This window comes from Apostichopus japonicus, chromosome 10, assembly GCF_037975245.1.
Source record: "Apostichopus japonicus isolate 1M-3 chromosome 10, ASM3797524v1, whole genome shotgun sequence".
Lineage (NCBI taxonomy): Eukaryota > Metazoa > Echinodermata > Holothuroidea > Aspidochirotida > Stichopodidae > Apostichopus > Apostichopus japonicus.
Window position 1 is genome coordinate 18,990,631 of NC_092570.1, and position 23,014 is coordinate 19,013,644.

Below are 23,014 nucleotides of genomic sequence, written 5' to 3' on the forward strand. Positions count from 1 at the left end.
TGAACGACCTACAAGTACTGTACATCAGAGAGAAAACAAACAGAAATGCCCCACATTTCTCTCCTGACACCCCTGCAGAGTTAAATGCTTTCTTATCGATCATATTTCCACAAAACTGACAGTTCGGTGAAAATTGTCACCTCCGTTAATAGGCTCACAAATGTGAGTTTCCCCTCATCTGACAGCTTTGTGGTAATTTTGTATTCCTTCTCCCCATGTATCCTTTTCGAAAGAGCGATGCCATGAAGACAAAATTTTGACAGGGCCCCAAAATAGTTTATACACATCATTTTTCAGAAAAAGATGAAGGAGAATAAACACAAGTGTTTTCTGTAAAGTTTACAAAGTCAGGACTGGTTCAAATGAAAGCAGAGAACTCTCTAAACTTTAACTAAATGCCCCCCCAAAAAAAATTAAGACTACTTTTTGTTTTGAAAGAGACGATCATAACATTATAGCAAAGCATACGGTGAACAGCTCATGCGGTTGACGTTACACAACGTCATATACTGTACATGAATCTGTGTGGTATTGAATATACCTGCATACTGCTCGTTCTATGTCCATCTGATAACAAGACATACTTGCATGTGTAACACAATATAGTTTCTATTCACTGTGTAACACATGCATTGCAGCTTTAAAGAACATTAGTATTTGTAACTCCCAACTGGGGCCCCAAGTATGCTAGATATTAAATATAATGGTCACCCATGATCAAATTTCAACAAAACAATTTTTATTGCCACTTGTAGTTATCCACACTGACATATCTAATTGTCTATTTTAACACTTCCTGAATGTTTGTGAAAGAAAGAAAAAGAACCAGAATCTCCAAGAAAGTACATTTGAAGATTTCTAGCAATTTTGAGAATGTTAATTTTTAAAAACATTTTGCAAAAAAGGTCAATACCCATGACCTATAATGACACAGTATTAATTGCTACACTGGATGAAGAAGATTGGACATTACAGCACACAAGAGTACTGTACAGTGAATGTACATAAAAGAATAGAATTTAAGACATTCATTAATAAAATGACAAAATTCCACTGTTGCAGGTACAGCAAAAATTACTTGCAGCCGGTGCGCGATGTAAATCAAATGCACAAAAGTACCACATTTTATCTGAGCAGTTTCTAACGGATAAGGCTTTTAAACTGAGTAAACTACAAGCTACCATGGTAATAGAAGACAATGCCACCTGTATGGAAAAGAATGCACAGGAACTGTCTTGCTTACGTCACCGCAGCCTAACCAGAAGACTTCCTGACGATGTAAAAGACATGAATCAATAAAGTAGGAGCCAAATGTTCTGGAGAAAGTTTCTACGACTGCAAAAAGAACAGAATTCATTTAATTTCCATCTTCCTTTATCATGTTGTGGTGAACATCACCTGCTCCGTCATGTGAGAGAACCTTCCAAGAGAGAAGTAGAAGACGTTTCGGTTAGGCTGACCTATAAATAGAAGCGACTGGAAAATCTATGGAATTCGACCACCGAGTGACCAGGAACAGCTGAAGGAGGGCTCGTTGGCTACTGGAGGTATTTAAAATCTGGCTTCTAGCAGTTCGTTAATACCAATTAACTAAATCAGTCTCCTCAATTCAGTTTGAGGATACTGTAGATATTCTGTCAGCTCTCCGAGACATGGAGTATGTCCACAAAGTGATCAGTTGTTCTGTTTCAAGCTGCTAATTGTGTATTATGTACATGCACTGACAAGCAGGGATGAGCCTGGGATAAAAACAAATCACGGAACTTTGCAAAAATTGCGGTATAGGCTCCAGTTTGAGTATGCTACAGTGTGTTAGGTCAATAGTTTTTGAAAAGAAATCACGGATATTCCGCGAATTCGCAGAAAAAGCTCATGCCTGGACAAGGTAACATTTGTGGCAATATTTCTCAACATCACTTGGAAGTTTCATACAATTTTCCTTTTGCTCTTAGACTTTTGAGAAGAAAACACTATCAAAGTCGAAGTGATAAATTTTGGCTTTATGATATTTCAAAGGGCTTAATTTTGATTGTCCTGTCATATCTGTGAGGAATGTTTACTTAGTGCAATAATGGAAACAATGTCACCATTTTCCTTTTGACTAATAATTTATCCAGCTGTATTCTTCAATACATTTCACCACTATGCAATCCATCGCCATCTGCAGTGTGTAAAATATACTGCATGTGGCTACAATAACTATATACAGTACGGTAGCTAGATTACAAGTCTACTGCGAGCTTTTTGTTTTTATTTTATTCATACTGCCAACTGTATTCTATTTATATACTAACTTCCTACGTTCTCTATTCAATAGATTCATTCAACTAACGTTATCATGAAAACCTATAACAATAAGCAGCTTTTTTTGTTACACAGAGAGTAATGGGCTCTGAAAGTGCAGACACACTAATTTGTCCTATTATTCTTAGGTAGAAGTTGACAATGCTTGTGCACTAGAGTGTTTCTTATACTGTAGCAATACTGCAGAAGGACAGTTTTTTCCATCCCACAAAAGATGTTTTATGACCTCAGGTAAATGGGAATGACGGTTTACTCCGAGGAAGTATTTATTTAGGCCATAGCATCGCAAACTGCTACGCAAGATGTGCAACACATGTATATGATTAATAAATGAAAACATGCATAACAAACTTTTGTACATAAATCCATAGTATTTGCACTAGTTCTTTTTATGATAACCAAATTCACTAATCTCATATCTGCTTACTAATACATTCAAACTCTTAAACACTAAATTTTCTGCTGTGATCATAAGTCAAGGGTCATAATTTGAAAGATCGCTTTCACATACTTAGAATGGATTCATGAGTACTCTTAAAAGAAGCCTTGGATCCAGTAGGTTCATGGTAATTCCAAAAATTACCAGGTTTGGATATCTATGAGTGACAAGCTTATCTGTCTCCTCACAACCTCACAAATAAACTGTTTTAGACACTCTGGGTGGTAGAATGAGAAGGGAGGTCATTGACTGGTGGGGTCAGGTCATAGAGGGCGTGCAGTGTTAAAAGGTTACCAGTTCACTCTAGACATGGTAGAGCTAGAGTGTTGCGGTTGTGAGCAGACAGGTAAATGCAAATCCCTTTTGGTGCCAACACCATATAGTTCTGAGACATACCGGAAGGCAATGATGGTATATCTTCCTACTATACAAATTATTCAGCATCCTCGTGGGTGTACACACATGCAACCTTTCCGCTGCAATAGTTTGCATATCAATGTTCCCTGATATACAAGACTGTATACATGTTACTTTGGAATAACTTTTCACAAGAGATACATGTTTATTACCTGGAATTTCATTTTTTTCAAAACAGACTACTGTGTTAGATATCATGCACAGCAGATCTCCACTAAAACAAAAACATAATTTTCAGATACTTGTCATTAATTTCCTGTAAATAATCGGTTACCAGCTGTGGCAACTTCCTGGCAGAAAAACAGTAGAAACTTAAAAGCATTTGTTATGGAAAATGTTAGACAGAAGATAAAATCTGGAAATGGCTCTATTTGTCAGGAAATGAACTAGAAGCCTCTGTATATAATTTTATAAAGAGCTTGAGGTGGCCAAACATATCAAATTTGCAGTTACAGTAGCACAAACTTCTTCAAAGGCTGAAATTATAATGTGTGTCTAAATGTTATATATATGTATATATTTAACAATGAAATGTGCCTTTATAATCCAATCATGGATGTAATGTAATTTTGGCAACTTTTTAGCACATAAAAGATACAATACCAACTGACAATGGTTTTTTAACATTTATTAACAATATTAAAGCTATATCAATACCTTTGAACTGTTTACTAGAACTGCATATAATTTATGAAACTGAATACAGCAGTCCAGACATAACACGCTGCCATAACCGTTTTTGTTTAAATTTCATTTCAACATGATGTTTTAACACCCTGAAATATATTTAATGCTCACACACTCGCTATACCACTTCTCTTTTTTGCATCATTTAAATATTTTGCACCAATTTCAAGAACCAATCAACTCTTCCGAGTAAACTGACCTAAGTTTGGTTCATAATTAGATCATATGGTGTAATAATTTGATAAAGCCGTAGTTTGGGGATTTTTCTGCTGTATCTTGAAGGCCAATTTTGAACTTAAATTTCACGCTGCACTGAGGTTAAAAGTATTGCAATGTTTATATTCCCATGATACGTTAAGAAGATACTGCCTCAATTGGACAGCAATAACATTTTACATTTTTAACAGCTCTGTGACTAGTATACTACTGCCAATGAATATTTCTTACTGCGTATTAAAATTGACTTGACTACTGTATATCCTCAATACAAACAGTTTAGTCTAGCAACAGCAAAAAAACCTGACGATTTTGAGCATCTCTTTTTTGGGAGGACATTTTTGACAGGTAGTCATTTTCAGGTACTGTGCACATGACACACTGTACAATGTTAGTTTTACTTTTGCATAAAATTGTTGTCACTTTAAGCCCAGATCTGTGTTATCGTGTACAATGCACACACTTATCACCAAAGAAAAATTCACCAGTAATAAACGATGCAACAACAATGCACTTTAATTCAACCCTGTCACCCAAGAAGTAGGCCTAAACTTTGTCCTTCCATTAATTTTTCTCTTCATTATTATTCTGGTGTTCTTGTGACCTTTTCTCAACCTCTGATGAAACCTATTTTTATTTGTTTTAAATGTATATATTCAAAATGATGAAATTCCAGTCAACACACCCGCTCGGCTGATGGATCGTGCTTGGGTGCAGTCACCAAGACCTATCTACTAGATACTCCTCGGGTGGCGTCCCCGATCCTGACTCCTCATGTCGCTTAATGTATCACCCTCACATCTGCTTACACACGCTTGTCAAGTTAAACAACAAGGATGCGATTTCTGCCCTACACACTTTGTCTCAGACGACGCGAACAGGATGTTGAGTCTGAGTGACTCTGTGACCAAAATTAATAACTGTCTTAGATCTTTTGTCTTTGTTGTGAGAGCTGTTAATGAGACGACACTGAGATTGAACAGAAGCTCGGTGTTTGATGTTAAGATAATGTAAGAACAAATTACAGTGTTGCTACTTTGTGTATACATTATAGGTGTGCTGGTTGTGGGTGTTTCCATGAAATATTTACCTTCAAGAAATTCCAATGTGATGTAGTGTTTATATCAGTTCATGTATTGTATTATGTGTTTAAGTACAATCAAGACGTCTGAAGGATAACATGATGTTGTGACAAACACAATAGATTAAATGTTAAAATGAAAGTATGTTCCATATAAGAACAGTATGTTTGCTTTTGATCACTGGATGTCAACACTGTTCCTGATAGCATACACCCATACTATGGGTAAAATATTATTGCAATTATAATACTAATATATAACACAAAAATTTTCCAAATCGAGATGTAATTAATAATGTCGTTAATCTATGGCAAGGTTGTTGCCGAGACATTTACTCTACATGCACTCTTAGGGTTTATATCGTGTAAACAAACGCTTACAAACACCGACTGAAATATAAACAAATTCAATCAATTAAAACATGTATGCCTATTACCACATGACTTGCCTAAAACTCCTCCTCTAATGTTGTGCTCCTTAATTACTGGGCATTTTTGTCTGTTTCGACAACAAAGAAAACACTTCTTCACAAATCGTAACGTAATGCTGGCAAGAAATCACCTGACTTAATACGTAAAGGAAGTATAAATGTTATCTGAAAATCCATGACTTTGAGAAAGTCACACGAACGGCCGAAACAATGGCGTTAGGGTTAATATTTTATGCCTATATCTGTAGGGCAAACAATTGTGTTGATGTTCCAACTCAAGACTCTCCCTATGTATATATACGAATATTTATGGCCGCAAGCAAATATTGTTATTTATTGCTATTATGGTTTACATCAGATGTTTAATATACTGAGAATTTCTTTTCCAAACAATGTTTCAAGTGTGAGGAAGAGGCCTAGTCTGGTTTGGTAATACCACATAGGAACATTCGATGATATGAAGAACAAGAGATGCAGAGAGAATGATTTGGGATGTTTGGTTGCTAATTAAACTACTTACATTTCATACTTTCTATGATGATTAACCTTGTAATCCTCTCAATGTGCAAGCCCTGCAACACATGATTACAGACATGTATGCAGCTTTACTTTTTTCCCCATATATAATTATCATCTAGTTCCACTTTTGAAAATTTCATGAAATTAAAACTGGTCCCTTATTTTGCAGGCAAACATTTGATACAGCTAACTAACATACTGGTTTACATCGATACTGTCAGACACTCATTCGTCACATATTCCTTCATTTATCCTAATACATCTGCAGCTGGCTCACATGATATCAACAGTAGCCTGCTTGGAATGTTTTTGTTATAAACAACAACAAAAAAACATATATTGATCAAGTGCTCACTGATCTATAACCAGACGTGACGACTCGCATGGATGATCAATTTTAACTTTTCACAACATTCTTATGTTTTCACATTGACTGTGATTGTTCAATCTACCATACAGATATAAAATATCACAATATAATGCATGCCTTCATTATCTACGATTCAATTATCCCAGAACCTCTCTGCTACATCAACATACAGAAAAGGCTTGAGGTAAACCTCGTAGTTATGAAATTGCAGGGTAATGGCTTCTCCTGTAGCATCGCAAAATGAAACCCACTTTTACTTTCGCAATGTCTGTCGCCTCTCGGCCTAAAAGAGCAACTGGACAGACGCAGATGGTATCAATGTCCGATTAGCTTGAGGCTAGGCAAATTGAAGGTCAAGTTACAGCTCCATTATCTGTGAAGAACAACTAATACCACTAGAGGAAGGTAAAGACCTGTTCAGGTTGGGGGTTGACTGCCCTCAAGCTAACAAGCAGAGAGATCAAAGAGCATGACCTATTTCTAACCAAAAATCTCGCGGAACTGCTTGGGTTTTGGATATTTACAAGCCATTTATTTTACCTGTCTGTTATTTCCACGCCAGGATAGTAGATTGACAATGGAAGAGCATCTATGCATAGCAGAGATAAGGCTAGGCTGGAAGGTTAGGCTTCTAAAGGAGTATCACTACAGTATAAGGCATGGGTTGGTAGGAAACACGCAAGTGACTGTAAATGGAAACATCCCCCTCAACACGTACTGCTTTGGAGACTTACGGGCAATGATAACAACTTGTCTCCAATCTAACATATCTTCCCTTTTTCTTCTTACCTATAATCACATGACTCAGTGCACTGTGTCCACTTAATCTTGACGACCACAATCCATTCGACGATCACCAAATCGTAACGAAAGTGAAGAAAATTTTAGGTGAAAAATCCACAGAAAAATCATAAAGTTGTCTTCTGCAAGGTAGATTCCATAGAATAGGAGAAGGCCGGCAGTGTCCCAGAAGTGGGATGTAGGGGGTGCAGTGCTAAAACATTTTCAGTCATTTAGTTAAGGTAGATAGGAAAGTGAAAATTATGTAGAATGGAGCCAAGTAAGAGAGGAGCGAAGTCAATTATGTGCTCTATATCAATAATTTGTGAATATCTCCATCACACAGCGTTGTGGTTGAGACTTACCTGGGAAAGTAACGCTACGCTACTCAAAAACGAACACATGGGTGTGGGTCGCACACTAAAAACAGCCCCCAAACTCCCTCCCTTTATAAGAAAAGGATACTTATCAGGCTATAAAAGACTGTAGAATGTTCTGAAATCCCAAAGGATGTATAGAAGGTAAAAATCCAATGTATCCGGGTAATTTCTGTAAGATTTGTTATCCACTACGAAAACGCATGTGTAGACACACTTTGGATGGTAGAATGAGAAGGAAGGGCAACGACCGGAGGAGCCGGTCGTCGAGGGTGCACAGTGTTAAAAGACTACCAGGGCATACTAGACACGGTAGAATGAGGTGCTAAGGTTGTGAGGAGACAGGTAAGCGAGGAGCGAATAAATTTACTGGTTCCCTATCACTGAGAATATTAGTCATTATCTTCAAATCACTGTCAATTTATGTGGTCAAAGAGTCATGTAAAGGTTTCAAAAGTGTCTTCCCTGAAGGTTCATACCCTCCAAGTTATTCCTCGTCAGGGATGAGTCTTAAACCTGACAAATTGAATGATCTCAGTGTGAGTAGTAGCGGAAAAATGCTAGCAAAAGTATAAATGAAAATCAGTGACCATTAATTCATTGTCTAGCAGTGCTAGAGGCAATGAAGGTAACCTTTATTTAACCACCAATTTATGAGTCCCATCTGAGGACAGGTGCATCTGAATCTGCATGTCTTCTTTGGCCAAGTGCGAACATGAGCTTATTTTCCTTTTAGCATAATCTATTAAGAAGTGGATAACCTTTCAAACCAAGTAATGGACACCACCAGAGTGAAAAGGTCATACCTGTATGCTGTCCCCCCCCCTCCCCTCCCCCACAATCACCCATTAACTCATATAATGAAGTTGAAACCACAATTCCTCTCAAGTACTGTTTTTAAAGGAGATACAGAAATTGATGCCATGTATCATGTGTATCAAATAACTTTATCAAATTTCATTCATAATTTTTAACCATTTTTTTTTACTTCCCATCCAAATTAGAAAGCGAGAAGACTGAAGAAAAGGCCACAGCAGCTTACACACTTTGGATGTCTTCATCACCTGTCTCCATGGCAACCACCACAACACACTGCTACAGTTATTTAATGCATGACCAATTCAGATCAACACACAAGACAGAAAAAAGACCCAATGTGTGAAAGATATTGGCTACCTAAAGTGTATTTCTGGAACAAAAGCGGAACTAATTGTTCCAGGGCAAAAGATAATAAAAAATACTCTCTAGTGTTTGTGAGGTGTGACTGTTTCTCAAGGCTTATTCAAAAGCTTCTACAATAATAAGGGGGAAAAAAGTTCAAATTATCAACATTTCCAAAGAAACATCAGATGAATTTAGTACCATATTAGCAGACTATATGTCTAAGGATGGAACATTACCTTTTATGCAATGCTTTTCTAAAATAGCAATAGTGATTTTTAAATTGTTTCCGATATTTGTAATAAAAACGTCAAATTAAAAGTAAGATACTGGATTATCAGTTACATAATCCTCTAACCTGCACAGACAAACACATGGTGTTACTAAGGGAGTTTTGACCATGCTTAATCGAGGGCTACAATCGAGTGGTAGAATAAGAAGTAAGGGCATTGACCGAAAGGGCGGGTCATAGAGGGCGCACTGTAGAGTTAAAAGGTTACCAGTTCACTCTAGACATGAGGTTGTAGGGAGACACGTAAGCAAGGAATGAAGTCAATTTTACCATTCAGAAAGAAATCTGTTAAATACTAGAACTTCTCAGTTTGAATCCTTACAAAAAAAACAAAAAAAATTGTTTTAGTATTTCATCTGTGAGCTTGGAAATTGGCGACCCAAGGCAAAACGCTGCTTTATGGAATGAAAAGAAAAAAAATGCATGAGATTAATGTTAAGAGAATACTTACAAGATGCATGAGGGTCTTCATCCGACCTATCTCAGGTGGTAAGGACACTAATTTGTTATTGCTGACGATTAAAACTTCTAGAAATAAATTACAAATATGGACTGGTAATGTGGATAGTTGGTTACGACTGTGGAAGAGAAAACAGAGCAAAAGGGGGGAAAAAGTCACATTTATGTACAAATTTCAATCATTTTTGGAAAGCACTTACATACTTCAACTAGTAACTGCTATACACACTAAGACAAAAGAATAATAATTTGAGAAATACTGGACACATCAGGAAAACTTCATTTCACATTTGGAAATGCCTCTTAACTGTGAAAATTATAAAACTTATCCTAACAATAAGCTACACTTATGTAAACTATTACGACTGACATTTTAATAGCTTTCTAGTAAAACCCACACAGTACTGTACCTCATGTATTCCACTTGACATTTATGATTGTAGAGTTTGCTATTTCTCTCGGGAGGCCTTCATTAACATAAGAAACTCATAAGGAGAATAAAATGTTGCCACTGAGTCTTAATAGAGTATCTTAGAATTCAATGTAACAACACAAATCAAATGCAAATGAATGAATTTCAAATCTAACGAAATAGGACAGGATAAATGAGAAAAATGGGAAAAAATGAAAAACAAGTAAAAATGAGAAACAAAAGATAGGGGAGGGGGAAAAGTAAATTAAAAGGACTTATCTACATAAAGTTTAAATTTAGGTTTATCTTTACCTGAGATTAAGATACGTTAAATTGTTTAAATTGACTATTTCGTCTGGGATGGCTCGGATGAAATTACTGTAGCAGCTCAAATTCTGTAACGAAAGGTATCCGCACAGATCTGTCGGAAGTTCACTCAGTTTATTTTTGGAAAGATCTGTAAAGAAGGAAATAGAGAGGAAAAGTCAATTCATTTTCTTTCCTTTATAATGATAAATAGACAAACAAACAAATAAATAAATAATAAACAAACAAACAAACATAGAAGATGTCTACCCCCAAAACTTTGTTGGTTAGGTTATTCATAACCAACAATACTTACTTGTCTCCATCCAACAAATGCACTTTTCCATCTACCTAACCTTCCAAAAACTGGTAACAGTTAAATCTTTCGAGTCCTGCCCATCCTCTCACCAATTCCAGGTAAAGGCCTATTTACTTTTTCTTCCAATTTACCAGTCCTGAGGTGAAATGTTTATTTTCTTAGCAGAGGTGTGTAAGAACTTAAGAAAGTTTGTTATTCCTTACAGTAAATTTCAACGCTTATGTCTATATCTGTTTCAAACTGATGTATGCATAAAAGGCTAAGCCTAACAGCATCACTGATAAATGTTTATTACTAAATAGTAACTACCATTGGACCATTGGTTCCAAACTTACAAGGACTAGCTAATATTTAGACATTTTAAAGTTCCATGGTATGTTAAATGTTACAAATGATAATTAAAAAAGTTGACCAGCTGCAGAGCTTTTGCTGTACAATTAAAGCATGATTTGTAACACGCTCAGAACTGCAGAGTGATCAAAATGCTAGAAATGACATTTGTGATGACTGATTTAGGCCAGCAGACTTGGAATCCTGCCAATCTCTCCATCTGGTCAGGTATTCCCCTCCTGGTAAACTACCTAGTTATCTCCAACCATCAGACAAGTCACAGCTATGGAATTTCTCACAAACCAATTAACGATACCTATGTAAAAGTTCAGCCCAATATAAATGCCTCCCACGAAATCGCACAATTGAAATTTGGTGCAGGAGAGATGGAACTGTGCTGCTGTACATACAGTACTACAAACACTTGCAGATTGGTACTGCTGAGTGAGGGGTACACTTAGGGGGGCGTTCTAAATAGAAACATGAAAATGGATCATTTGTAAGACAAATTAGAGTACTTTGTAAAATATTGATCTTCAATCTTAATTCAGAATGAACAAATAATTGTGAGAAAGGGCGGATCATACACTTGTTAGTTGTTTCTTGTGATGAACTAAGAGCAGGACAGAAGCGGTGGACATCAAATTAATACAATCAAAGTAACCTAGCACTGTACACGTACAGTACACCAATGCACTTGTAATCCTGTCAGTACTTTCGGGAAGAGGAATTGGAAAACTTTTTTGTTTTTGAGAACATTACTTTGTCAACGAAGACGTTTTATTATTGACATAGCTATTATCTGATGCCAAGTGACAAAGTCATACAACCACAACAAGTTTACCATTTACTCATTGTAAGCTGACAAGAATGTCAAAAATTCCAAACAACAGTAGCTGTTTTTCATATCAGATTCTTAGATAAGACACATTCTAAACAGTGCATGCTACTGTACCATCAGGGATTTTCTTAGTGTAGCATTTTTCAAATTTTATGGATTTCGTTTCTCATAACTACTACAGTAGGCTTGAGTGAACCAAAGCTCTGATCCATACACATATATTTACATCTCAAGTGATTTGTCCATTGTGCACAGCAGTTTACAACAGTATGCAATACCGGATATAGTAATAACCTGACCTAAACAAGCTACTGTAGTAAGTATTTTTTTTATCACAGCTTCAAAACATTGATTTTGAATATTTATTATTATTAGTATTAAAATACTGTACTAAAATCCTGAAAATAAACAGTACCTTAACTTAAATCAAGATTCATCCCAAATAATGATAATGTTCAACTTTTTTATTGGACTTTTGCAAGTTTATAAACGTTGATATAAAGGTGCTGAGGAAGAGACAATAAGAATACTGTAGGTCACCAGAATAAACAACGTTCACGGAATTAACAAACATTTGGTGACGCATGATTCTAGCTACAATGCCATCTGACTTTGACCACCTTTGGACGACCACTTTGAACAATTTGATAACAGGTCTAGTGCTCTACGTAGTCATCTTAATGTAGATAAATTCCTATATTTGACAGATATTTTACAAATCCGCTTAATAACGATAACAATTGCTCGAACGATGTCTAACAATAGAAGATGAGTCAGTAGACCTTCTCCCGATGACATCAAAACTTCCAGCGTCATCGTCGCGCACGGTCCGCAGCAGACGATGGTTATTAAAACTCTTGATTACTTTTGCAAAGCGGAGGAGAATACAGTGTTGAACGATGAGAGTTGAATGATATGGTGAGAGTGGATGTTAAATTGTGACATCTTTATTAAATAGAAATGTAGTCAACAGATGGAAAACTTTTGAAGCCTCGAAGGAAATCAAAAATAAGGGATAGAGGCAGTCAAGGGGAAAAGCCTCAAAGTCAAGGTGAGTAGAACATGAACCAGACTGATGCAGATGACAACAAATATCAACAAAGTTTGGCAGTTTATGACCTCGCCAAATTATAATTACATATCATTTTTTTTTAGTTTTCAATAACAAATATAATCATGCCAATATTTCGCATCAGTCTATCGATGAAATTTTTCATGGTCCTCCAGTCGTCCGAGAAAACATAATTTCTGTTCGGACGAAAACAAATCAGCTTTGGAGGTTGTCTGATGGAACGCTAGTTGTTTTAACATCATATTCAGATTGCGTTGTAACTGAATACCCCCAAAGAGTTTAAATGATAAATTGTTATCACCGCCAAACCTGTTGTGTTTGTCACCAAACATTCTGCATCTCCAAACCTACTCACCTCTCCTACAGTTTACATCTTGGTCACTACTTTATTATTTTTGCTACATTTTTTGGACAACCAAATGGTAAGGCTTAGTTAGTTGTCTGAGGGATAACTAGAGAAAAATCCGTAAAAATTTGCCCTGGTCTATGCAAAATCAACATAATGGGCCGTATTTTCTCTTTTCTTGCTGGTGCCTAGGATAAAATTACAGGTTGTGAAAGGTGTAATCAGGTTACCAGTTCATTCTATGCACGGTAGAACGATGGTGCTAAGTTTGTGGGGAGACAGGTAAGCGAGGAGCGAATTGAATTGAGAAAATCATGTGCTGTAGTTGAACTCTCAAATATGTCAATTTTACTCTTAATGTACCAAAGTTTGCAGTTAAAAGTGTATGACGTGAGTAGATTCCCCTAAAGTTGGTAAAGTACTGTGTAAGCCTTGAATGAAGATATGAAAGAAAAAGTAATTACATTTTGTGGAAAAAGTAGAAAACCATTTTGTATTCAAACATATTTTAATCTTCGATAGAAATTTGAAGCAAAACGCTCTAAATGAGTCAAGTATCAATTTTTTAAATTTTATGTACATTTTTCAACCCGAACATACTTCAATCTTCTATAGAAATTGGACACAAAATGCTCTAGTAGAGTCAAGTATCAATTTTTTGCTTTTGATTTTCTTTTCTGTTGAAGATTTTCACAATCAGTACTACTGTACTGTAGATATATACTGAGGTACTAAACAGTACAACGGTGTACTGTATGTAACACGTTAGGTCTGTGGTATTTTAACAACAGAAATCATATTCAGTATATAGTACATAGTTTGCCCTTCATCATTATACAATTTGACATATTACTGTATACAATATTTTAAATTTTGCTGTTTAAGGATAATCTTTATCTTTTTATTATAATTTACATATATAACCCACATACTTTGAACCTGTCACATGCTCGTCTTTCTCATGCAAATAACTACCATACTGTACATTGCCCTCTCTTTGCATCACAACAGCAATAGTGTCAATACATTTCATCCTAGTTTTATAACCTACAAAGTGTTCAGAGGTTGTAAAGTTAACCTACGTAGTAAGTACAAGCTATATATATATACTCAGCAATGTACTTCCTTACTGTTTATACTGTATACTGTGCGCTGTACAGTATGTATCAAATATTAGCATCTGACATGACCATCCAAAACTAATGATGCATGAACCCTAATTATTTTTAGATCAACATTTAAGCTACCTACTTTGATGCAGTAGTACTGTAGTTGCCTGCTAACACTGTTCTATTTAGTAAATACTGTACATAACGTCCATGATCAATCATATCTATGTTAAGTGCTGGTAGGTTTCCAATATGAATACTATATGTATAAACATACACATAATCAGCAGCTATTGATAGAGCTCTAAGGTTTTCCCAGGTACTGTTTGTCTCAGATCTCTGTTATGTGAAGTACAATCTCACAATATAGTGTGTCTACATAGTAGTATATATGCAAATGACCTAATTGACTAATTGTAAACCTTAATTTTTCTTTGGAAAGAAAACCTGGGAAATGATTGAACAATCTCTGGCAGACCCTTATTTTCTCTCTGGTTTGACAGAAGGACAACAGAGGATGCAATCTTCTCGGGAGACATTTGTATCACCCGGTTACCTGATATGAGTCACATACTGTACAGGATACATACAGTACAAGGTTAATTCAGTTTGCACCAGCATCTCACTTCTGAAAGGCCTCTGAAAGCAAACACATTGTACTGATCTGATCTGAAAACGTTTTTTCCTTTTTGCACAAACAGAAAATCTTCTTCATCTCTGTCACAATTCTTCTATTTAACATGAATAGAAGATAGTTCAGAGAAGCACATAATAATGTTTGGTTGCATGACTCACATTAACCACAAACTTTCTTCATGTACATTGATCAGTATATACTGTAAGTGCTTGGAATGAGCTGTCAATGCAACCAAAAAATCCATCCCTGAGTATAGTGAACATGGCGCTATTGCACAGTACAGCATGTCAATGGGGGAGTTGGAGGTAGTTTTGTTAAAGGATATATGAAATAAATCGGATGATTTAAATATGATGAACTTCTTGCATACTCATCTTGTGTTTTCGCCTCTTTTTCATGCCTGGGTGAGGAGGGGAACAGAAGGGGTGCAGGTGCGGAGAGAATAAACTTAGATCACTGCTGTCACTGACATATATGCTTTAATATGCTGCACAGTACAGAAGATGCTCATTACACAACCCAGGGGGAATAATTCAAGCACTGATCAAATTTAATGTACATACACTGTACAGTAGCATATATTAAAGGATCTGAATTTTGTCTCTTATAAAATACTATGAAGTGTGGTTCCTGTGTACAAATATTGCTCATTGCACTAGTGAGGCAATTTCCAATTTTGCTGGGCATTTTGCCATGCGATACCAGATAAATCATTCCCCCCCCCCCCCCCACCGCAACACTTTCATTCTGTACCTATACCTATTTCAAGCATAATTTGATATTTTCAACTGAGACTTTGTAAACGAAAGTCAATGCTCAAAGTGGATATACGAGACTTAGACTACACTGCGCAGTTCAGAATGTTTTTATTCTTCATTATTTATTAACACAAGAACAATTTGATGACTAACCGTTAAATCATAAAAGTATGTGTCTGTATAAGGAAATCCTCCTCTAATTCTTTAACCATAAGCTGAAACCAAATCTGGGTGTTACCTTAACAAATTGTGCTGACCTGGGTAAACTTGCAGCAGTATACGTGTACTGAGAAGGACGCCGCACATTCCAAAATTTAGCATTTCTTGTACAGTATTTATCTAACTGTACTACAGTAAATGTGCAGGTGATAATATTACTAATAATTAATTAATATCAAAACTCGGAAGAAATTTACTAGTTAAATTAGAAATAATTGAATTGATGGTGGGAAAAAAATCCACGCGCAAAACGGACGGTCTAGGCACTTTGGATGGTAGAATAAGAAGGAAGGGCATTGACGGGAGAGGTTCGGATATATAGGGCACACAGTGGTAAAAGGTGACAAGTTCATGCTAGGCACAGTAGAATGAGAGTGCTAAGGTTGTGATGAAACAGGTAAATAATACTGTCTACAGTCATGATATCACAGTGCTAGAGTACAGTATGTGACTAGTCAAGGAAGAAACAGTGTATTTTGTACAGTGAATTGGTCACTGGATATGAGTGCAACACGGACACTTCTGTATATGAGGTGATTTGACAATAAAGATTATTCCCAGAATGCATTGCAAGCTTTTAGAAAGAACTACTGTATACTAAACTGTCAAGAATTCAGGTGAACAATAACTGGTGTTGACAAACTATTATTTCAATTTTGTGCCAAATGCTCCTGAACAGCTTTAGATAAAATGAGGACAAAAAAAATCCTGTGAAACTATCTGTTAACAGTTCCCAGTCTATCGAGTATACCCCGTTCTAGCCGACTGGCGATGAGATCCTTATACCCTTCGATAAAATTACGAAATATACAGCAATTTGAATTAGTGTTGCCGCCATTTGACATTTAACGGTTACAAAAATCATGTTTATGTTGAATGTCCAGTCAGTCTTGCCACCCAGCATTTCTAGCAATTTCTGGGAAATAAAATCTTGAGTAATACAATTAGACACGTAAATTTGCCTTTTAAACATGACATTCTTAATGTGTAGGATACAGCTTCATCATTGTCGAGACTATAAGTCATAGTTTTATCATTAGAGCCCAAAGCCTCTCACACCCCCTCTTCCTCCCCCTCTCACCCCTCTACCTCCTTTCCTATCAAACTTGACAGTATACCAAACCATCTCAGTGAGTACTTTGGCCATTGGAATAGAAGGGTTGTGACATCAGAAGGACTGTAATGTAGAAATGGAAGGTGATGGATAGGAACCCTAGTAATGCAGCAGTGGTATGGAGGATGTTTCATCCAGGAGCAATTAGGTCCACGTTTTGTTTTCCCATCTGAAGAGCTATCATTCAAAATGCTACGAACTGTCAACTGGATTGTCACTAAATGTGAAGCATTTATAACCTATAAATGGTATTCAGCTTATGATGGAGTGACACTGACTGCTGTATTTCACAAGCATAACCAATTTAACTGGCTTTCAGACATGTTGTTCCTAAGAATGTTACTCTACTTCCTCATAAACAAAGCAATGCATTAATTGAATACGTACAGTACATATATTCCAGCATTGGATATTATACACAAACCTATGAAAGCAGCTTTTTCTAAACACCCATGCATACATACAGTATTAACAAACGATATGGCAAGGTTCAGTCCTGTATATGTAAACAAGATTTCAAGCACTGTGCTGTACGAGTGAAACTAAAAACGGGTGAACATCCTATCTTCACAACTGGTCAGTTGATATGTTTGCCAAGCAAAAACACTCTAAAAGATAAAATCTGGTAAATATGCATAGGAAGGAAATTGAGGTTTGGTTTTCCACAAACACTGTCATTTTATACTGAAGCTAAACTTGGAAGAAAGGCTTGAATAAACTGTAGAAGGCCTAATATGATCAATCAAACCATAGACTGTACAATTTAACAAACTATGTAAACAATCAACACCCAATAGTTACTGAAATCAAATATGATTTACTCTGTAGGCAACCGTCCTAAGCTCAACGGCCTCGTTTGCACTTGAGAATGAGCGCAGCTTTGAAGGAGAGGGGAGTGGGGAGGGGAGGGGAGGGGAGGGGAGGGTAAAGAGAGGCAGGGAGGATAAATCAGACCAGTGTTCTGTGATATTGAAATTGCCGACTGACAGAACCAGACATGCGTGAAAATCATTAAGTTTGTGAAACTTTCTCTGGGTGGTCATCACATGAGATAAAATATCACAGTAAGATAAATCCACAAGTATAACAAGTTTCTAGCTTCTTTCGAAAACTTCTACAAAATCAATATAGCAAACAACCAACCATTTGTGTCTTAATGAGCACTGCGAATGTTTGCCTGCCATGTTCCTTTTTTATCTGTCTTGATACTGTATATATACCAAATCTTTGATTCATTCATTTAGATCAGGCCTTGTTTGTATTATACTTTGGGCTTGTTATTTCGGCTCGTTCCATTCTGTCAAGTCTCTAACCTGTATAGAGCAGTGTAAATAGAGCACATACCAGAAACAGACATGAACAGAACTTTGTACCTTGTACTGTCATGATAGCTGGGTAAGATACAAAAATAATAAACTATGACTGCAGTGAATACAAAACGCACGTAACATCGCCCACACTGTAACAATCTACCCTCGGCTACTACACACGTGTGTAACTCTATCTAACATGAACGCTACCAAATTTGGATGACAAAACAAGTGTGTTTTATTGTGTTACACAGTGCAAAGAGAGTCTTGATTAGATGCACACATCACCACATTATTGAATTCAACTCACTTCAGACATTTGTTACATGTATGCTAGTTGACATTCATGAAGTGGTGATAATTAATAATTCCGTAGTACTGCAACTCTTACATAATGTTGAAGTGCTAGCAGATTTATACTGTATTTCAGTCAGTCACTACAGTGTGAGAGTCTGATCTTGTCACAGAGTTTCAATACCTTCGATGATGTACTGGGAAACACACAGTAACAATCTGGAGTAGTGCTGTACAGTACGTTAATAACACAAAACCACTCAAATGCCTCAATCATCATAAACAATTGACTGATATTGTTCTACAATAACAGAAGAAAAAATAAAAAGAGAGAGAAAAAGTAGACTTAGAAACCTTATTTCTTCCTTCTTTGGCAAGTTTCAGTAAAGTATTGTCAGTCATGTTTGTAAATTTGTATGTGCCACCTGTCAATGTAAACACCTTACTGTACTTTATAGAAAGTATACATTAACCTTTTGTCAAGTTTATGATAAAAAAAAATTAAAAAATACCATTCAGTAATTTCTAAGAGAAGTAGAACTCACATATGGTAGGGTTAGCAGGTGCTAACATTAGTCACTAAGATCACAAAACTTTGAGATATATTTATTTATCAAATAAAAACACTTTCAATTTACTGTACATGTCCATGAGCACTCTACAATTGCACTCAGTTACTAATAAAAATTTCTAGCAACATTCTCTAAAATGAGCCTCAATTCATGGTCAGATCTCCATGCTTAACATACTGTACCATTCCAAAGGCTTACACACTACTGTATTTGATATAAATTTTATTGATCATACTGCATTGTGTCTGGAGTTTGCCCATCTCAGTTGACCACCGAACTTTAATATTGGTCATATGGTCAAAATCTATAGGAAGTGGAATCAATCTAGGACGATCCCAAAAGCCACCTGGTATTTACATGTCTCCTCACTATAACTGCACGCTTGCTCTGCTGTGTTCAGAGCTCTCGGTGACCTTTCCAGCACTGTACTCTCCCAGAGATCAGCCAATTCCAGTATATTGCTTCCTTGAGCATTCTTCCCTAGCAAGCATTTGGAAGCTCTTAGAATGTAGGAAATTCCAAGATCTCACAAAACTTAGAATCTTTCGTAACGGTCGTGGAGTGAAGTACAGAATGTTGGCAATAACGTAACGAATTCTTCAACTATTTTGAAAACTTATAACATCAAACTGCTCAAGGTTTTCATCAAGTATATTTGTGGATGAGAAATAAATGGGAGTTAAATTCTGTATCCTCAATAATGTGAAGAGTTTGCGACAGTTTTATCTTATCATTGACACATTTCGATCCATACCAGTTTCTACTGTAGATCATAACTAACAGATCTTTAAAAACTGAGAATCCTACACCTTTCTTTCTTTAAATTATTGACTAACGATTTGAGCACTAATAAGCAGGAGTGACTACAGGTAATGTCATGTCAAAACTGTATAATGGGGTCATTATGTCACACATATAACACTTATATACTGTACACACACATATTGTACAAGTATTGTATTCTATTGTGCAAACAGTTTCGTTTATGGTCTGTCTGTCTGTGGGTCTCTCTGTACATGCGTAAGTGTACAAATTTGCATTTTCGACAAGATATTGAAAGAGAAACTGTGACCAAGGACTAACAAGTCAATTCTGTCCTGTATTGATAATAAAAAAAATAAATAAAAAAAATATGTACTGAAATACTTCATGTGCTTTCCACATCAGTACTTGACTTATTGTAGCAGCATAATTTGTGCATTATTAATGTACAGTATGCGATTAAGTTTTGTGATAAGTCTCTCTGGATACTAATATCTCATAGCAATGCAGTTTATTATTGTAGCTTGGCTATTCACAATTAAGTTTCTAATATTAACAGAGTAAAAGCAATCAAAAATGTCCAATTTGCTAAGCTTTTGTGTGACTATAAATAACAATAACAATTTAAAGCGTCCGGCTGACAAAGTTTTCAGAATAATACATGGACAATTTTTATCACTTACTGTTCACTTGGAAAAACAAAAATTGCCAGGGTGTGATACTGTAGTTTCATAATAATGTGATCATATTTTGATTGACTTCTAATATTTTTTGGGGGATTGATGCATTTTAAAATCAAATCAAATCAAATCAGATGCTAAAATTTGCTATTTAATTCAGCTTGAGCAGGTGACCAATGTTACTGTACCACTCACAATGACTTGGCTGTATCTTACTGGGTAACCTTTGGATTTAATAATGTGTGAAATGTTTCCATCACAACCTACGTACAGTATAGGATAACATTTGGAATATACAGTAGTCTCTTAATTGAAGTAACCAGATCATTCCTCACATCAAAGCTGCAGTTCTAGACCTTCACCATAAATGAACATTTCCTACTTCAGCACCTACTTGATATCATTATCTCTAGCCAGTCAGTCAGTCAGTGTGTCAGTCAGTGAGTGAGTCAGTCAGTCAGTGTGTCAGTCAGTCAGTTCCTGGGTAAGTCCATAATTAGACCTCAGATATGTATCCACACTGGCACTGTACTGTGGCATTGGAAAAGCATCGTATGCTGGTTACCTTTTCCTAGACTAAACTGAACCCAAACTCTTTAAACTTAATCACTATCCTGTATGTGTACATATATAGCAGACAGTACATTAAAGAACATTTGCAGCTTTGATGAGATGTACTGTATCTTCTCACTAATAAGACACTAAAGACTTACTGTAGCTAAAATACTGTAGGTACATAACAGTGTGGTGGTAATCAGAAAGGGAAGGAAAATGGTGGGTAGGAATAGAAGGATACACAGTGAGGGACAACTGTACAATATCCAGTGTGTTCATGTCTTCTTCTTACATAGTTGATTTCAATAATTATAGATCTTCTGCCACCTTCACCCCTCTCTCTGCACGACACTGTAATTACATCTCTGTACTGTACGTAAACATATATGTGAGTACACATGCAGACTCTCTGTGACTCTGTAATGCTGTTTTCTGCATGTTACATCTCAGTACATTAGAAAACTGTATGTGAGTACACTGTAGGCAGACTCTTTGACTATGTAATGCTGTTTTCTGCTGTTTATCTGTACATGTTACATCTCTATACAGTACATACTGCAAATGTACATGTAAATGTACATGGATATTCTGAGGAGTAGTAGTAGTGCATGACCAACAAACTGGGTTAACACTGATAAGACTTGTATGTCTTTCTGATATACAGATACTGTATAACGTCCTGTTCAGGACTGTACAATAGAGTATAGTCTTACGGATGATTTAATAAGGCTAAATCAGGAACGAATATTACCTGGGTCTGTCACGGTCAAAAGCAGCCAAGATGAACCAACACAGCTGAAGGAGTACAGTAGAAAGGCATCTTTATGGTATAAACAAAGGTGCCAATTTCACATCAACACTAGTGGACAACACTATACGGATTTCACCCTACATCAACAGGGCTCTACTGGTATATCAACAACTAAATGAATATCTTCCCTCCTCAGGCATTCCAGGCACTCATTTTCAAGACCAAAACTGTCAAACTTGAGGCCTCTAGATATTTGGTCTTCCTGAATGGGTCTCAACAGGATAGGGTAAATCTTTTATAATATTTATAAACCTTTCTTTCTTTTTTTTCAGTGGGGTTATTGATTCAGTTGTGAAAAATATGGGCACCAAAAGCTATACGAAAATATTATCTGATTCTCAAAAAATGTGCTATAACAATATTGGGTACTGCAGGGAATTTTCACAATAATGCTTGCAGAGAGCAGAGGTTGCTTGACTTGTGCCCGTCAGTAAAATGGATGTACTGTACTATACTGTATCTTAATAACTAATTGAAATATCTTCAGACGCATAATGGCCTCTGTGATGTGATATAAATAAACTATTCATCAGCACCAGACAGCAGTAGCCAATAGGCAAAGAAAACTTTGCCTGATGCTTTACAGAGGCAGAATGATGGAGGGTTTCGTAGGCAATGAACTGCTGTTTCTCTTACAGTACGTCCCCAGTTCATGCTACATGGCTATTCTAGGCTATTTTTCAATGAGCTTTTCTGTAAGTCAACTTTGCAGATATATACACACGACATACTGTACGGTATGTTATACCATCTGTGACTTGTCGTTTCCATGCAACTTTGGACAAGGTCTCATGCTGTAATGATGTCTAATGTGGAGTCAAAGTATGACCTTGGGCATTGAGAACATAATTTCCAAGATAATAAAAGAAAGTTTCTCACAAAGTGGTCTACAACCAAGCTCTGCTGTAATTTTGAGGCAAAGCAAAGTGAAACTTGTTAAATAACACAGCAGTACCTCCTTTTACATGGCAGAACCTGGTAACTGAGTTACGTGTTGCTCCCTGATCAAAACAACTGAGTTTCTTACAAGGACA

At 36.3% G+C, this 23,014-nt stretch overlaps 1 protein-coding gene across 17 annotated transcripts in view; it reads right to left on the reverse strand.

Annotated features, from left to right (window-relative positions):
- The window catches only part of LOC139974692 (uncharacterized), an 82,845-nt gene that overhangs the window by 54,378 nt on the left and 5,453 nt on the right, over window positions 1-23,014 (reverse strand). For all 17 annotated transcript variants that reach the window (XM_071981983.1, XM_071981998.1, XM_071981987.1 and 14 more), the window contains exons 2-3: window positions 10,258-10,402; window positions 9,526-9,652 (exon numbers count right to left, since the gene is read on the reverse strand). In XM_071981983.1, coding sequence (XP_071838084.1) covers window positions 9,526-9,652; window positions 10,258-10,402 — 272 coding nt within the window. The remainder of the gene's footprint in view (window positions 1-9,525; window positions 9,653-10,257; window positions 10,403-23,014) is intronic.